The 17,427-nt window shown below is 37.3% G+C and overlaps 2 protein-coding genes across 20 annotated transcripts in view; one reads left to right on the top strand and one right to left on the bottom strand.

Annotated features, from left to right (window-relative positions):
- Positions 1-53: 53 nt before the first annotated feature.
- Positions 54-8,214, bottom strand: scel (sciellin). 4 transcript variants are annotated; one of them, XM_008328418.3, is made up of 27 exons: positions 8,010-8,212; positions 6,453-6,491; positions 6,236-6,341; positions 6,080-6,142; positions 5,892-5,966; positions 5,705-5,737; positions 5,433-5,474; positions 5,300-5,326; positions 5,183-5,215; positions 5,025-5,090; positions 4,867-4,926; positions 4,516-4,578; positions 4,345-4,416; positions 4,139-4,195; positions 3,983-4,045; positions 3,783-3,836; positions 3,635-3,670; positions 3,450-3,506; positions 3,312-3,368; positions 3,181-3,231; positions 2,802-2,870; positions 2,668-2,721; positions 2,516-2,578; positions 2,349-2,417; positions 1,567-1,675; positions 1,021-1,123; positions 54-916 (listed from the first exon to the last, which is right to left on the bottom strand). In XM_008328418.3, the coding sequence occupies exons 2-27, from the start codon at positions 6,475-6,477 to the stop codon at positions 900-902; spliced, it is 1,524 nt and encodes a 507-aa protein (XP_008326640.1). In that variant the 5' UTR covers positions 6,478-6,491; positions 8,010-8,212; the 3' UTR covers positions 54-899. The 4 variants fall into 4 exon arrangements, with proteins under 4 accessions (XP_008326640.1, XP_008326639.1, XP_008326641.1 ...); XM_008328417.3 differs by having other exon boundaries at positions 2,349-2,420; positions 8,010-8,210; XM_008328419.3 differs by lacking the exon at positions 2,668-2,721 and having other exon boundaries at positions 2,349-2,420; positions 8,010-8,214.
- Positions 8,215-13,171: 4,957 nt separating this feature from the next.
- Positions 13,172-17,427, top strand: part of mycbp2 (MYC binding protein 2) — a 51,285-nt gene continuing 47,029 nt past the window's right edge. For 8 of the 16 annotated variants that reach the window (XM_025063838.1, XM_025063833.1, XM_025063836.1 and 5 more), the window contains exons 1-2: positions 13,172-13,926; positions 16,499-16,574. In XM_025063838.1, coding sequence (XP_024919606.1) covers positions 13,616-13,926; positions 16,499-16,574 — 387 coding nt within the window. In that variant the 5' untranslated portion in view covers positions 13,172-13,615. The remainder of the gene's footprint in view (positions 13,927-16,498; positions 16,575-17,427) is intronic. The other 8 variants (XM_017039776.2, XM_025063834.1, XM_025063842.1 and 5 more) reach the window with 1 other exon arrangement.

Genomic DNA, 17,427 nt, shown 5'->3' with positions numbered 1-17,427 from the left:
CTAAAACCCTGAAGTTAGATTAGACAAACAAAGAAAAAAACCCCATTCTGGTATCATTTGCAACATCTCTTTGTTACAGTTACCTTTATTAGTCATCATATCACCAAGGATTGAGGAAGAAAAAGACGAGGCAGAGAACGCATAGGACACTGTCCCTACAGTGAGACAGTGGGTGTGAGTGGGTGGTGGTATAACTGTGAAGATGTTTCACTGCATCTGGACGTAGGAGTCCTAGAGTGAGACTTTTCATTTGATTCGTGGTTGTTGTTGTTTTTTTTTTTGTGTGTTGATACAAATAAGTTATAAAAATGAATATTTTCAGCCAATCTCTTACCAGGTTTCCAAAAATCTAAAATAAGATGCAAAAATGATATTCGGCCTTCTGTATTGTTTTTATATTCTTGAGTTTATCACAGGAATACATAAAGCTAAAGTACTAAAAATACATCCCTATAAAAACTCCAAACCCCAAACCTCACTACTGCATAGAAATATTAAAACCTTCTTTCCAACAATATATGCTGCATGGGTTATAGAAATACTCCATCTTAATATTTTCCAAACACAGCAGTGAAATATTTGACAAAGGAAGGTTATAAACAACTCTACAGCATAAAAAAGACACACCTAACAAATCTGGACTGATTATCTTTATTGCACACAGAAAAAGCCCCCGGCCCTAACTACTGCACTGTCTGTTCATCACACCATACATCAGAAACACACCTAGCAGACGGTGCACTAACAGAGGTATAATTCACCACCTGTGAAAAGGATATAATCAACATTTGCCAAAACACCCAAATTCAGATTGGTCAGCCCGTGTAGGAAAATCAGTGTCACCCAAAATACAGATAGTCATTTTATATTTGATTGTTCGTGCTGCATTGGTGAGGAAGTCAGCGCCTCCATTTCTCTGCAGGACAGAATAAAAACATATTTTATTTTTTCAGCAAAGGAAACATATTTCTGTGCATGAATATTTGGCTTTGGACATGTTTATTTATTTATTTATTTTACCTCTGGTGACCTCAAAGCAGTTCTCACAGTGCACCATGCGTTTGTAAATCCACATGCTGTCTCCAGCTTTCAGGTGACCCAGAGTGCAGTTACACACCTCACACTGTGGGAACACAAACAAATACACACATGAGGGAGGTGACACACGCCGAGCTAGCAGCTGCACAACGTTCTCCCTATCAAATGTAAGTTATATTTGTCTTCATTTCTTCTTTATGCTCATTGACTTTACCTCAGTGTTTCTATTTAGTCAAAAAACAAGACTTTTACCTATCATAAAATGTCACAGCTACAGTGGTCTGCTGTTTCACTGCTAATGCTAATGTTAGCAGGCATTTTCAGTTGAAAAAACAACTTTCACCAAGATTGCACCAAGATAGTTTACTAATATTTGTTAATCTACCTTTCAAAATAACACTTCAAGTGTGTAACCCTCCACCCTTTTTTAATATAATCACTAACTCTTGTGTTGTTTCTCTTAATACAGGTAACCACTGCTTTACAAAAAAAAAAGGTAACAAATAAAATAAAAACTCATTGGTTTACTTTGAAGCAGAAAGCATGGCAGTTGACGTTTAAGTCATTCAGGATCATTTTGGCGTCACCATTGAAGGGCTTATGACAGTAGCTGCACAGGTCTTTCTCCGTCAGTGTTCTGAAGGAAGAGGAGAACAAATTGAATGAATTAATATCCTGAACACAGAATTCACAAATTAGAGAACATTGGTCTGATTTTGACTTGAAATTTAGCCTTGCAAACAATTGGAAAATGCTGGTAAAATCTAAACAACCTGTGCTATAGTTAGAAACAGCAATGACTTGGTTAATCGCTAACTTTCTGGTGCTAAGTAAAAATAAATTAAATTAAATACAAAAAGATAATGGCAAGCTAAAGTCTAGAGCAGCTGTGGGTAAACTCGTGGGCCACAATTGTCCTAAAATTGAACGGGGAGGGGGGTTGGGGGGGTTAGAAGCAGATAGATGCAGCTTTCAGGTGAACTAAGATGAACAAAAGTCATGCATAAAGGCTAAAATGTTAAAACACTTGTATCATTTTATACACCATCTACTGGGGAAACGTGGGTATTGTCGGGTAAAGTCAAAAGTATAATGATAGTATAAATAAATGATATAATTTGGAAAGGTTTGGCGGGCTGGATTTAAAAGCTGAACGGGTCACCTCCGGCCCCTGGGCCTTAGTTTGCCCATGCCTGGTCTAGAGGGACTTTTTGGTGAGTGTTTCCATAAAACTGTATGTGTGTTCATACAGGAATAGGTTTTCAATCATAGGAGGAGTCACTGTTCTATTTCCTTATGTCTCTTCTTACCTCTGAGGAGAGTACAGACTCTTGGTGGAGGATCTAGAAAAAACAGAGTCTCCATTGATGTCATCCGACCTGCTGTGACAGCCACATAATAATCAGCTGCCGTTCTTTTTTAAAAAATTCGAACCATAATGTTTTTACATTCATTTTACACGTCTCTGATCTAATACCTGCTGCTCCTGTACTGCGTTGATGAGTACGAAGAAGGACTGGTGATACTACTGTATTCATAGCTGTAGAAACACAACAAAACCACAGGTTAAAAAACAGGACAACTGTTGTTTTCTCCATTTACAGTAAAGGACAAAGATGTCAGATCCACCTGGAGTCTGGTTTGGTGTAAGAGTAGCGTTTGGTTTCACTGCTGTACTCCTCACTGTGGAGCAAACACAGTGAGGGATGGTTGTTTATCACCAGTCCAACAGTAAGCATTAGGAAAAGCCTTTAACTAAATACCTGGGCTTGGTGCTGATGGTGTAGCTGGAGGTGCGGGTGATGGGAGAGTCATCACTGACCACAGTGTAGCTGTCAGTGAGAGAAGCATTAGAAAGTATGTATATTTATGTTAATGAAAGATGTCAAAATTAAGCATTTATTACTATTATTATATTTCTGTCTTATAAAATATGGATTTGAAGCTTAATATTTGTTGAAACCTAAGTTGAGGGGAATTATAATTCCAGTTGAAAATAATAACCTTTAAAAATCTGGGGGGAAAAAACAATCAGAAAGCACTGCCCTCTAGTGACAACTAGAAAATCTCCGCATTAAATTTTCTATTAAGTCTAACTCAGCTAAATGTATTTAAGAAAATAATTTCGTCTCCATGCGTTACCTGCTGATTCTGCTGGTAGAGGAGGGGGATCTTAGAATTGAACTCTGATCTCTAAATAACAAACAGAAAATGTCAGAAAACTGCCCTGTGTGTTCACGTGATTATTTTGATGATGATTTTCTAAACCTCACCCTCTGCTGCTCTCCAGAGTCAGGATCTCTCTCTGTGTGATGCTTGACGTCCTGTGACTGTTAGAAAGTCTACATGAGTCCAGGACTATAATATCAGAGCTGCTTTATTTCAACCATTGTTCTTTAAAAAAAACTCACGTGGTGGGAGATGTGATCCCTTTGGGCAGGAGGGTGTCGTACAGCGCATCCTCAGCCCTGTTCAACATGAGTATTACATTAGTATTAGAGGTAGAAGTGGTGGTAGTTAACCGGGGTAATTACAGGAGCAGCTGTGATAGCAGTTATAGCAGATAGATGGGTAAAAAATGAAAGTTTTATCTTACGTAGATGAAGTCCTTGTTGATGTCCTAGTTGTATCTCTGAAAACAAGTTTTTTACAAACATTGTAAGTGTCTTCTGTCTGATGTTCTGCATATTTAATGACAGAACTGTATTTCTGAGTACATGCTGTGAACGGCTGCTGTAACTTACATGTCAGGGCTGCTCTTCACACTCACCCACTCAGTACTGGTCACAGTGGATTTACTGCAATAGTATTTCCATTATACTTGTTATTATCATAACCACTTACATCATGAAAGCAGCATTTTTTTAAATGATTTGACAGATTGTGTACCCTGAAAAAAAAACAGATTACATTTTTGTCCAATAGTAGAGACTAACAGGATTACCTGTCTGTGACATCATCGGTGATGGACTTGGGAATGAGTGTGTCGTAGAGTTTGTTCTCAGCACTACAGGAGATACAATACAGTTTGTTAACATTACATCACACACTTATGAATTTAAGTCCATTTATTATTTTTAGAATTATATGTGAAACTTACTTGGTGTCACCACTACTTTTTATAGTGACAGCCTCAGTTGTGTAGACTGTTCTTTTACTGCAAAAAAGAAATATATACTTTATATTTTTGTACGTCATATACTCTCCATATGTTTATACAAAATATATAAATTATTATGGGCAACTCTTGCTTGATTTGTTACTAATAACTAATTTTAGTTTTGCATTAAATGTGTCAAATGTCACCTTTCAGTTGGTGAGCTACTGTTCTTGATGGATGATGGGATGAGGGTGTCGTACAGTTTGTCCTCCGCATCACTGCACAGAAACAAGAGGGAGATTATTGTGATTCAGGTTGACGTTAAATTTAGTTTTTTAATTTTTTTTCAGTGTTGACATTTTTAAAAATGATTTTACCTGTTGCTAGAAACAGTTGTCTCAGTCACATTTGTTGTTTTAGTAGGTGAGTAGCTTGTGTACCTGGACATGTGAAGAGATTTTGCAGTGAAATAAATAATAGTTGCAGATAAAAACTTTTTTCAAAAGTTGTCTGTTGTCTGCAGCTAAAATATTACATAGTTCAGCTAAACAGTTGGACATAAACATGCAAAAGTGGTTCAACATTAGCCTTTATTCCTGTAAGATATTTACTGCCTTAAACAAAAGCCAAAGAACAAATAACTTAAAGTTGAGAAAGTTGAAATTTAAATAGAAAATTATTGAACCCTGGACCAAACTTGCTACCAGCGAGCAAAATACTTTTTTTACCCTTTGCTTGAAGACAAGACTCGCTCACTGAAGGTTTCAGTTTTGGGAGATTTTGAAGATCTGTAACAAATAACATTTAATTATGATTTAGGTGCAATACAACAACAACAACTGCACTGTGAGGTTATAACGTATGCTGATGATCTAACCGTTTGTACCTGAGAGTTTGGGTGCTGGTGATGGTCTCAGTGGTTTTTCCATCCTTGGTAACAGTAGTAGTTGTGCTGACGTGGAGAAAGAGAAGAAATTAAGTGAATATTTTAAGATTGTACTTTGATGTGTACTTATTTGTTCAAAGCATGTGCTGCATGATTACCTTGTCTTTGGGTCTTCAGTGAAAGTTGTCCTCCTGTGATGACAAAAAAAGGAATTGAACATAGAAAATATTAACTTTCCTTGATGAGTTTTGTGCAACAATTTGAATTTTACATACGTGGGAGAAGTCAGGCTTGAGTAAGAGCTGCAAAACGGATTCAGATTTTTTTTTATTATCAACTGCACAAAATAAAAGAAATCAGCAAAAAATGGTTGCATTGAATGTGATACAGTATATAATTAAATGACACCTTCTAGTGTAGGAGGATGAAGTCCTACTGGAAGGCAGGGTGCTGTCAGCAGAAGATAAAACATTATGTCCAAGATGTTCCAAAACTCCAGGGTGAGCTTTAACGTCCTGTATGTCCTATTGTTAGTCACTGTGTCTCAGTAGTTAAATATATAACTGTAATATGTTACTATTTTGATACAATGCTGCCTACATATACATTCTGTTTCCTTTATCAAAGCTGGCACCTCTGCAGAAATGTTGACTGTATCATTAAAACATTTGGATACTGACCTGCTCTTTGGCTCGTCATAGCTTCCACTAAATCTGTAAAGAACAGAATCAAAAATTATATATTTGCCACAAACTTTTACAGAAGATGCAATTTTCAAACAAACAAAAAAGATTACTAGGGATTCTTTAAATTAAAAAATAAATAACTAAATAAATAATAAAAATAAAAAAAACAGATAAACAACACCTCTTTGTAAGAGCGCTCACAGAAGATGTTTTGTTTACAGTGGTAGTAGTGGTTTTTGTTTCCACACCGTCGCCACTATTAACAAAATACAAGAATATATTTATTATTGTTATCATAAAAATATTCAATTCAATTATATATTGTAATAAATATAATTATAATGTCTATTATAATTCTATTTATTTTACCTGGTTACAGTTTCAGATGTGCTGTAACGACCCAGGACAGATCTGCCAAAGTTTGGGTCACGGCTAAAAGAGCAGAGAATTTTATTTTACACACAACCAGAACATCGTGAATACAGGTAACAGATTACAGATCATTTCTTTGCTTCAATCCCTTACTCAATGTCTTCCTCTTCCTCCACATCTCTTTTGATCCAGCTGTTGTTCTTCAGCAGGTTCGACTTCCTCTTGTTGTCATCGAGGAGCTGGCTGGAGGTAGTGGTCTCTGTAAAAGAGACAAAAAAGACACAAACACAGCAACAAACATGTACAGAAATCAATCAGTCAACAAATCAATCAACAATCAGTTATTACAAAAATACCCGTCGGTACTTACTGGTCTGATACGAATATCTGCTCATTTTTGTAACTTCACCTGTCAGAGAAAATCAGAGATTGTTTTTGTAATAAAAGTACAGTAATTGTCCACTAGGTGTCGCGGTAGGCTAAGATTGAAAAGTTCGAGTCCTGTCTTGAAGTGTTGATGACAATGTGTTTCAGAGAATTTGAAAAAAAATCAGTGACTCCTGACATCTACAGATCTACCCAGTGTTTTTATAGCTATTTTTTTATTATTCAACTGCCACAGGTCAGTTCAGTCACAGCAAACCTTCACCTTAAACCGTGCTTCAACCCCCCTCCGACCTCACCTCTTCACCACACACACGCAGATTAGACCTTGAACTGGTTTGTCTTGATCCACCCCCAACCCCAACCCTCCACTTTGCATCGTCAACACACCTTCCCTAAACACATCATTGTCAGCTAAAGCAGAAGTGGTTTGGCCTGTAACATGTCATTAACCTGTGACATGGTGTTTGACACAAGTCTGGCTCAATCACTTTCACATACAAGGCCTGCAGGCAGCGGCCCTCTACAGTCTGGTAAAAAAATTAATTAACCATAAAAGTGACAATAAATAACTAAATGAAAGACTAATCATAATGTCATAATGCCATCGTCCAGACCCAGCATTTGCTTTAAATGAGGCTCCAACTTACTATAGGTTAAATAAACCTGTCACTAATGACATTTCACAGCAGAATATCCTGATGTTGTAAATGCAAATTTAGATTATTATACATTATTTACAAACCAACCTTTTGTACAAAAATGTTTTTCGTGGAAACATTCTTTGATATTATAATTCATCAGACACACCCTCTAGTGTCTCTGTCTGTATCAACATGACACACAGAGCAATTAATGCTACAACAAAACTGTTGCTCCTGTGACGTGGTAAAGGTACATGCAACTCAATAATGTTCTCAATAATGTGTCATAGTCAAGGGTCAAGGTAATGTGCTATAGAGACAAACAATCCACAAGAATAAATCAATGTCCAACTGAACATTCATTCTAAAATAATAATAAATATAATAAATACAAAGTGCAGACAAGACTAGTCAGGACTAAACACCAGTTGAAAGGCCATAAAAGACTCAGAAACAACTGGATGAGTCCAATCGTTCTTATCTGAACTGTTAAAGATAATGTTGAAGTTGCCTGAAAATGTTCCGATTTTTACTTTCAGTAGTAATTCAGGTCACTTGTCTGAATCGGAAAAAATAATGAGCAAATATTCACTTTGGCTTGACAACTGGAAATAATGGAATTTGAATGAAACAGTTCTTGTGATCTGATTGTTTTAGTGTAGTCTAAAGCACTGAGACGTGATTTAGACTAAAAAGACAGACAGCACAGGAGTTATATACATATATAAAATGCCCAGAATATACAAGCAAATAAGAAACACTTGATTAGTAAATAAATATATAATCATTAAATATAGTGAAACATAGACTATGCTTTTTTCAGAGCATAGTCTATGTTTCACTAGATAGTGAAACATATCTACAAGTTTAAGATTTTAAATCAAAATCATTTTACATACCTCCACAGAACACGCGCACACACACCTATGACCTGTCACTTCAGGTTCCTGACACCTGTCTGTCAGCCAGCAGAATGCATCCACACCCCTGACACTCCTTTAGCTTTATTGCTGAGGGAGGAGAGTTCACCCAAAGGTGTGTCCTTATATATAACAATCACAGAGATTTCTCTCTCTCTCTCTCTCTCTCTCTCTCTCTCTCCCTCTCCCTCTCTCTCCCTCTGTCTGGGTGCGGTGCTGAAAGACCTGCAGTTCAACTTTGTAATCAAGGAAGCTGAAGTGTAATATAGAGTCCTTCTATTTTTCTGCTTTCCTGTCCGACAGCCTGGACAGATCTATGTTTTTAAAGAAAAGTGAACTCCTTGTCATTGAACACAGCTCACCACTGCACAGAACCAAATGTGACCTCTGCTTTTAACCCATCACCAGAGTGAGCAGTGGGCAGCGTTCAGCGCCCGGGGAGCAGTGAGTGGGGATGGTGCCATGCTCAGAGCCACCACTGCCCCAGAACAAAATTGAACTGCATTGATCCCATATTTGGGAAATTCTTGTGTTAACAGTAGATATGCTGTAAACAGACTGCCCCCAGCAGGCACCAAGCATGTTGTTCCTCTGAGAATCAAACCCAGGACTCTGTGCTCTTTGCTTCCAGGGCAGGCGTGCTAACCGCTACACTATAGAACCGATTTATGTCGACATTTATACTCATTATAATGTGATTGTTGACATTTAAGGTCGATGTGACTATGTTGCCAAGACTGTAACAGCATCAAGGCTTTCTTTCAGGTGTCACCTTAAACAAAATGGAATGGAATGTGAGGTTACAGCTCCAGCTCTGACTGAATGATTTCTTTTGGTGATGATACTGCAGTGAAACATGTGTGGGAGTAGGATGTTTTGGAGCTCAACCATCTCCAATCCCTCTTTCACTTCCATTCATCTTCTCCGGCCTCTTCTTTTTTCCCTCTTGCTTGGCAGTTCCAACACAGTGGGTCCAAAATATTCACTATCTCTTTAATCCTGTCCATCCTGGTCCTTCTACATCTCCTCTTTTGACTATTAGACAGAGCCACTGTCCCTAATCCATACATTTTAGCAGGTCTCACTACTGTCTTTATCCCTCACAAATCATCCATTCCCCTTTGTCTGCACACTTTTCTTTACCTCTTCTCTGCATGGTCCATAACTCTGGATGGTTGACTTGAGGTACTTGAACTCCTCCATCTTCACTACTTCTAGACCTTGCAGCTTTATCTTTCCAATCACGTTTTATGACCTCTTTAATTTAATACAATTATTTTGTTTTTCTATGCTAAATAACAGTTTTCTCCAATAACATTAAAATCCAGTATCCCCAGGATTGTGTTTAAAGAGAATTACAAACAAATGTTTCAATCTGCTCTCCATTTCATAGAGGACTTACAAAGTGGACTCTCACCCTGATCAAAGGTCTGGGTTGAGGTTTTATAATATCTGAGGTGAACAGTGGCACACAGAGGCAGCTCTCACCACATCATTAACATTAATAGAGAAACCTGCATGTGTGAAGCCGTCGACAGTGCTCACAGAAAACACAGTCTACCATCAGACTTTCAATACTATCCTGTCTGCGCTCTCTCACTGTGTTGCTGGGAGTGCCGTGTTTTGGACGGTCAAAGTTATGAAAGGTGCATAGCACGCTGGGGTGTAGCAGCACATAACTGATAAGTGAACTCCACCTAGTCGTGATGACAGTGGCACAGGAATGTCAACGTTCCTAACACAGTGACATTCATAGTTGTGAACAGGTTATTGAAAGTTTAGAATAAGGGAACATTTGTTTTGGTCCTGTATGAATAAATATCTGAAATTAGTCTGGTCCTGTGAGAGAGATACATATACTAAAAACACCGCTGTAAACATTTAATTACCATAAATGTAAATTACAGCATATTTGAATTATTGTCTGTTTTTATTGTATAATTTTCTTGTGGGTTTTGTGTGTGTTTTTTTTTACACAGACTGCTAACATAGGAGAATATGAGTGTAAATCAAACTGTCACTGGGTGGTGCCAGAGAACTGATAAAAAAAATAAACCAACACGACATGGAATTCAATAAAAAACTGTTTATACTTTCCCTCCCTCAAAAAATGTGTAACTTTAAGTGTAGTATAGTAAAGAAAAAAGAATATGAATTACAAGAAATAACTTAAAAAACAACTATTTAAATGGGTTAGAAAAGGGAAGGAAGTATTGCAAAGGAAGTTTCATGTGTATTTTATGTGTCTCAGACAAAAGAGAAGTATCAAAAAGGTAAATTATTGAACCCTGTTAAGGGTAGCTTTGCAACAATAACACCACTTTACAAGGTTAAAGTTCCAGCTGCTGTATTTCTAGGGTATGCTGCGTTGAGTATATACTACATTGCAATAGAGAGAATACAGAAAAATACTAATCTGCATTAATCCAGTCAAACAAATTTTATTTGATGCCTGAAGCAGGTAAACAGAGATAAGAGAAAAAAAGAGATAAAAAGCCATTCCTCAGATTCCTAGCTATTATGACAAATGCAGGAAACGTACTTACAAACTGATCATGAAGTGGAGACATCAGTGTTTCACAAATCTTGGTCAGACAGACAAATCAACATCAAACAATGTTGTTGGTTGTTTTCACCAATCATCAGCTGGTTCCTGTGCATTTCCACCTGCGTTTTTCCACCACAGCGTCAATGCCTCGTGGAACTAGAGGCCATTACACAGTGAAAAGGTTGTCAGGGCTTAACAACTTTTTGCTGCCTGCAGGCATTTAAAAACAAAAAAAGGGAGGCGATTTGTTTTCACTAATTACATAGCAAACTCGTTGGACAACCAGTGCAAAGATGTTGGTCAGGAGGTGGCGACCTAGACCAACAGCCATTCCAACTACTGTATGTAAAGGTTGAAAATTTGGGAGAAGGTTAAAAAGGAGAGAGTGCAAACCAATCAAATGATTTCAATGGTTGTCACTCACTTATTTTGGTGTTACTGAAAGAGCTTAGGCAATAAAAGTTATTAAAACAATAAGAATATATTTGGGGAAAACAATGGCACCAACCTTTATCTTTATCAAAAATGAGCAAGAGCTGGCATGTGTTATCTGGACTTCTGATCACATCAACTATTTTTACTATAAGCTTCTTAAAGTATGAGATTATTTTAAAGTTTCTTTTCTTCCTGAACAGTGTTTGGCTGGGGTTGTTTTTTCCTGGCCTATAGCGCCATCTCAGGCCAGATATGCATTGTCATCTCCTTCCAATCTTTATGTGGACAGAGCTGATACATCCAGAGGGTAAGAGCTTTGGAGTCTAATAAGCAAAAGGAGGAAGAGTGAATGTCAGCACTTTGTTATATGATGCTTTTACAAGAGTCTTCCACTGGGATCCTTTACTCTACTGTATGAGAACAGTGAAACCCCAACAGCACGATGCTGCAGAATTTAATGCTCATAAATTCTGCTGTTAGGGCTCAGTTGTCATCACCGATGCATGGTAGAATTAGGTACATGGCAAATATTGCGCATGATGCTTTCCTGGGTTGCTATGAGGAGAGTGTGTAGGTTGATACCTCTCCTATCATTGGACTGCTGCAGAGTCTGGCAGCCAATAAAGAAACACTAGAGTCTGTGTAAATATCTCTCACTCTTGTTCTCCCTCTCTCTCTATTATTAAATATACATGCAAATCTCATATACATGGATTTACACTTTGTTTTAAAATAAATTAATTTTAAAAATGTTATTTTAAGTTTTTTATTTAATTAATTCACAGGGACAGGTAAAGCAGAAAAGTTTAAATCAAAACAGTTATGCTCTTATGTACAGTACAAATATTGAGTATTATGTGTATTTCTGTGGGACTGCACTGTGTTACGTGTGTACGTTCTGTTTTATACTGCATTGAATATGGTGTCAGTTAATTTTTGACTGATGCTAACAGGCACATAGGGGATTCCCCCATAGATGTCACCTGAGTGTCTGAATCTTCTGTACAAGCAAAATTCATCATAATCAGCAGGATGTTATAATACATTACTGAGACACTTTAGTGTGAATAACTGTGAATTTAAGTGTGAATTTGATTTATTTACAGAAAATGGCAAGGTAGAAAAGGCAGGGTAAAAATAGCTGGATATATTCATGGCCTCAATCCCTTTTAATTACATTTAGCAGGCTGATTTGGCTACATTTGGCCTTTTACTATTTTATGTTAACATTTTGTTATCGTTTGGTCATTTATTTTATTTTTATTCTAATTCTGCCCGGGTTATTATTAACTTACTATTTTATGCCCATATTAAATTATTCTTTTTGGAAAATCTTTTGCTATTTTTGAGAAGCTATTTATTTTCGTAGGGCTGTTTATTTTTGTTATTTTATCAACATCCTGACCCCCATCCTAAAGTATTACGGCTAACTAGTAGCTATTCTATGCTAGCATTCATGTAACCTTATAAAACATTAGCTTGTTCTGTAAGTGATGATTATTTCTTAAATATGTTCTACATTACAATTAGGCAACAATTATTTTATTATATAATATAGAAAAAAGAAAAATAAAGAAATATAGAAAAAAGAATTCTGAAGGACAGATGTACAAATTTCAAGGGCACTTTACTCCATGCCCTCGTGAATTTTCCGTCCCTCGTTTATATGGGTGTCAGCTGTGTTTCTGTTTCAAAAGTCATTAGACTAATACGTGTTTGAATGCCTGCGAATGATAACGGAGTTGTTAGGGAAGACGCGTGTACAGATCAAAGTATCAAAGGGGAATCCGTGCTCTGACACTGTGTGGTCACTGCAGACGGAAGTACAAATACTGAAACACTGTTGTCAATTCCCGACAAGCTCCTTCTTAATGGGCGCCTTGCAGCATTTAGTAGCTTTTAAAGCATCACACAGTGTGAGCCAATTTTAGCTCAAACTGGGAGGGGTTCTGTGAAATAAATGCACACTTTCAAAATGTTTTGAAAAAGGAAGCTCCTGTGCGTGAAGATTTCCTTTCACACAAGTGGACGCCTGAAATTTATAAAGGAAAATTGGGATTATCGATGTGATTATTTTTGACAAATGTGTTAAGGTCGGGTTTTGGTTTGGTCTGTATGAAAATATCCCGGCAATGCTGGAGACGCAACCCTGTTTCAGAGAGGGAGGGAGGGGAGGGATGATGGAGCTAAGATGGCAGCCTTACTGCTGAGGGTGCTGCTACCGCCTCTCAGGGCTCTAGAATTAATCCGAGAGAGACTTTATCAGACCCAGGACACCGTGGATTTCTGGAAATAAGAGCTCGTCTTCTTTATGATCCTACCAGAGTTGTTGTTATGGCTTGATGAGGGCTCTGTTTCCCCCATCATCAAGCGACTGTGTTGACGCTGGGATCAGAAGAGCTGTAGTTGCGCCACCAAAAGATTGGTGGCTACGAATTTCTTTGCTATATATTACGACAACTACGGTGGATGGTCATTTGTGGTGTTTCTGCGACGGGTTCTGTGACTTGCGGGGGATTTGATAATGACTATGGGATTTGTTATTGACATGCTGTGGTCGCGATAACCTTTTTGAGTGATATATGCATTGTTCTCCTAAACGATGATGTGTGCTGCTGCTGCGGGGGCGGCCCCCGCCGCCGGTGCTGGTGTCGCTGCTGCTGCCGGTGCTGGTGCTGGGATTCTGCCCTCCTCGTCCCCGGCCATGGGGCTCGGTGTGCGGGTGATGTCTGGAGCAGGAGCCGATCTCTCCAGCCTCGGTTCCGGGATAGGTTCCTGTCCGGCACCCGGAGCCCAGTCGGACTGTCGGACGCGGTACCAGCTTTTACTCTCAGGACGAGCTCTGGCAGAACGATACAGGCGGATTTATACCACGGCAATCAATGATAAAGAGCAAGGGATAAATCAAGGAAGGTACGTTGATTTTTTTTTTAATTTTATATTTTTAATGCACAGTCTCAAGAGGCTGTCATTGGTGCTGATAACCATGCTAAGCTAACATGATTAACCCTTGCTCAGCGTTACGTCAAGACCCCCGTTGCATTCGAGTCAAACAGATACAATCATGAGTCATGCCATAGTGTGATCTTTTTCACAATGGTCCCTATTGCCTGCCTTGTACATAGTGAGTTGTACAATTTTGTGAGTTACTTCATTTAAAGTGACTAGCTTGCTAGTTAGCATATTGGCGTTGACTTCCTTAGCTTTATCACTGACAGCTAAGCTAACACCACTGAGGTTAAAACCCACCCTGTTGTTTTCTAAACCTTGTGTTTTATACACGTGTTGCTACTTAACGTACAAAGTGCACAATTTAAGGTTTTTATATTAATAACTAGCTGATGACCTAGCTGTCATGACAGGACATTGTCCAATTTGTTTTCAGTAACAAGGTGCTACACCGCTAAACGTAAACAAACGCAACTAATAGTGTTGAGATTTGTATCCTAGTTTTGCAGAAATACTTAGCTTTTCAGCAAACTGTAAAGCCATGAAGCTACATTTATTGTGATTTGTACTGTGCATATTTTTAGCCAGGGGTGTCACGCTTTCAAAAGCTGCCAACCCATAACGAACGTAAAGAAGTTTCAGCCCTTCTCCTGTTCATGTTAACATGAAAGTCCATTTTTGGGACACAGTCTTATTCCTTAGACAGATTGTAGGTAATATATTTAAATTGAGATTTACATTTATGACAGGGTCTGAATTTAGGACCAACAATCATTTTTTTAAATGTATCAGTCGTCAAACTTGATTTCCATGTTTATCTCTGGTCCCCATCTCTCTCCATCCGTGCGTCCCTATTTACAAAATGATGTTACAAAGTGCACCAATTGTTACCCTTGAACATGAGGAAGTGAAGTACTGGAAATAAAACATAAACGACACTAAGTCCTCCACTGCTTGTGGAAATTATAGTGGACATTGTTTGGGCAGATTTTAAAGTAAATAAGAGCATTGTTAGCACTTAGGAGTAACCTTTGTTGTATTTACCAAGATATCATACACTAGTATTTCAAACGTTTTTGCCACTGCTGAAACTTTTAAAATACACGGCATGTCTTGCCATAAAGAGAATCTAAGGAGTTGGACACAAACACATCTCAAAGTTTTATCTTTTACAAAAAACATTATGGTGTAGAATTTATATTGTTTGGGTTGTAGTAAACAGGAAAATTGTCAATATTTTATGAGAAAGATTTAAAATGCTGTCCAGCTGACAACGCAGTCTGAGAAATCAGCCACACACAGCTTGCATACTTTTGGGCCTCTGGTCAAAGCTCTTCCCTCAGAACCTGAGAATTTTGTAGTTTCTGTTTTAAAGCATTTCATTGATTCATTTTTATTTGAAAAATCAGCTGTTTTTTTCTCTTAGTTATAGTAAATCATCCATTCTATATTTCTCTCAAAACTCACTGCAAGTGCAATTGCTAGATAAGTTTAGTTATGTTTCCACATTTTTATTTGGCTTGAGCATATGTTCAAACCATGACCTTAATATTATTTAAATAATAAGTATAAATGGTTGAAGATGCACTGGAATGTGAATGAACTAAGTGGCCATTATTACACTTGCGTCACTGAAGCCAGTCAGGTTGTAGACTGAAAAGCTGTGATGTGTGCATCTGCATCCTTCTCGTCCTCCTCTCCTCCTCTTTCTTCTCGCTCATAAATTGATTTGTGTTTTTTCATCCCACCACATACATTGGCTTAAAGCCTGAGGAAGTTCTCTGAAAGCACTCAAGATCTGTTGTATAAGGCATCAGATGTTCCTTCTGCTGCTGATGCATTTACCTTCTAATCTTCGACAAGAATATCAAAGTCATACTGTAACTCTTTCTGAGGAAACGGCACAGACAAATGTAGTGTATTATGTCAAAAATGAAACTGAAAACAAGTTGGCTTCACCAGTAAAGCTATTACATCACTTTGCATAATCTATCATTAACTGCTCCACATTAACAGCTTTTGCGTTTTTGTTATCATAAAAATAGTTTAACTATTAAAGATAAGTTGAGTTTTTTTATTAAAAAACGGGCGCCAATAACTATTTATACATTTATTTAGTAAGAATGTTGTTTGTTGGTGATATCCACATTAACATTTTAACATAGGAAAGGCTTGTTCTGCTAATTGATTAGCCAATTGAGCTGCAATTAAATTATTACCTAAATAATACCGCTTACTGTTTCATCTAATAGAGCTATCTCTTCAACATATAAATACAGTAGTACATTTAAAATGTCACCATGGAATGATCAACACCAAAAAGATACATTTCTGTCTATTTCACATTATAGTAATTCAGCTTGTATTGATTTGAAATCAAAAATAGCAAAAATAATTTTGGTAGCAGAAAACTGGAGAAGATGCACATTTTTTGAGAGTGACCGGTTACCAGTTCACAAAAGAGAAGTTTAAATTTGTTTCAAGCTGTTTATGTGAGGTTTCAACATAGTTCTAAGTCACCTCTTCATACTTTCAGGGGAAAGAAGGCTCTGAGTAAGAAGAAATTGAAAAGGCGACAGAAAGTCAAGTCCAAAGTCAAATCGAGAACAAAGGTAAGGAAAGCTCTGTCTAACCTAATACCTACAGTGTGACACACGTAACCATTATTTCTCTGAAATATGAATAAATTTAATTCATATTATTTTACAGGTGCGGTTCACAACAATCAAATGAGATCATCTGTTTGTGTATAAACTGTCATGCTGACAGAAATGTCTCAATGATTCAAGAAATTATGACTTTAATGTACCATTTTAAAAAACAAATACTGTGCTTTATAGAGTTAGACCATCCAAGTAAAAATACCTGACTTTAGGCATTTTGTGTCAAACATAACAACAGAATATGAGAGAGAAAAGATAGCGCTTTCATGATAAAGAGACTCTGTCAGTTTTCCAGTTTGATTTCTACTCTTGCTAAATATATTTGAAATGGTGTTTGACATTTTCTGGTGTAGCTTCAGTAAATTTGAACTAACCTTTAAGACTTGATGAAATCATTGAGATGTCCTTTAATTGAGGTATATATTAATGAATTGTGTAAAAAAGACATTATGTGCACTGGTTAACAACAGTTTCCCTTTATGTATGGTTGTATTTTTAGGATCTTTTTTATGCAGGTTTCTGTGAAATGTAACCTCATTTGGAGCCTCAGTCTTGTCTAGTGGACTGTCCAACTCTAAGCTCCCACAACTAATACATACTGACAAATGAATCTAATGTTATTTGTGAGGCCAGTGCCTTGTTTTATGTTTTTCTTGTAGAAATATTATTATTATTATTAACAATATTGTATTATTTTACTACAGCCACCTAACACTTATGGCAGGGCTTTAACTTTGTTGTTTTTTAAGTAACATTAACACTGAGGGAAATAAATCCCCAGAGATTAATTGTCAGTGTCAGA

The sequence above is a fragment of the Cynoglossus semilaevis genome, chromosome 16, assembly GCF_000523025.1.
Source record: "Cynoglossus semilaevis isolate Cse_v1.0 chromosome 16, Cse_v1.0, whole genome shotgun sequence".
Lineage (NCBI taxonomy): Eukaryota > Metazoa > Chordata > Actinopteri > Pleuronectiformes > Cynoglossidae > Cynoglossus > Cynoglossus semilaevis.
The sequence above is the reverse complement of the archived record's forward strand: the minus strand, read 5'-3'. Positions and strand labels throughout refer to the sequence as shown.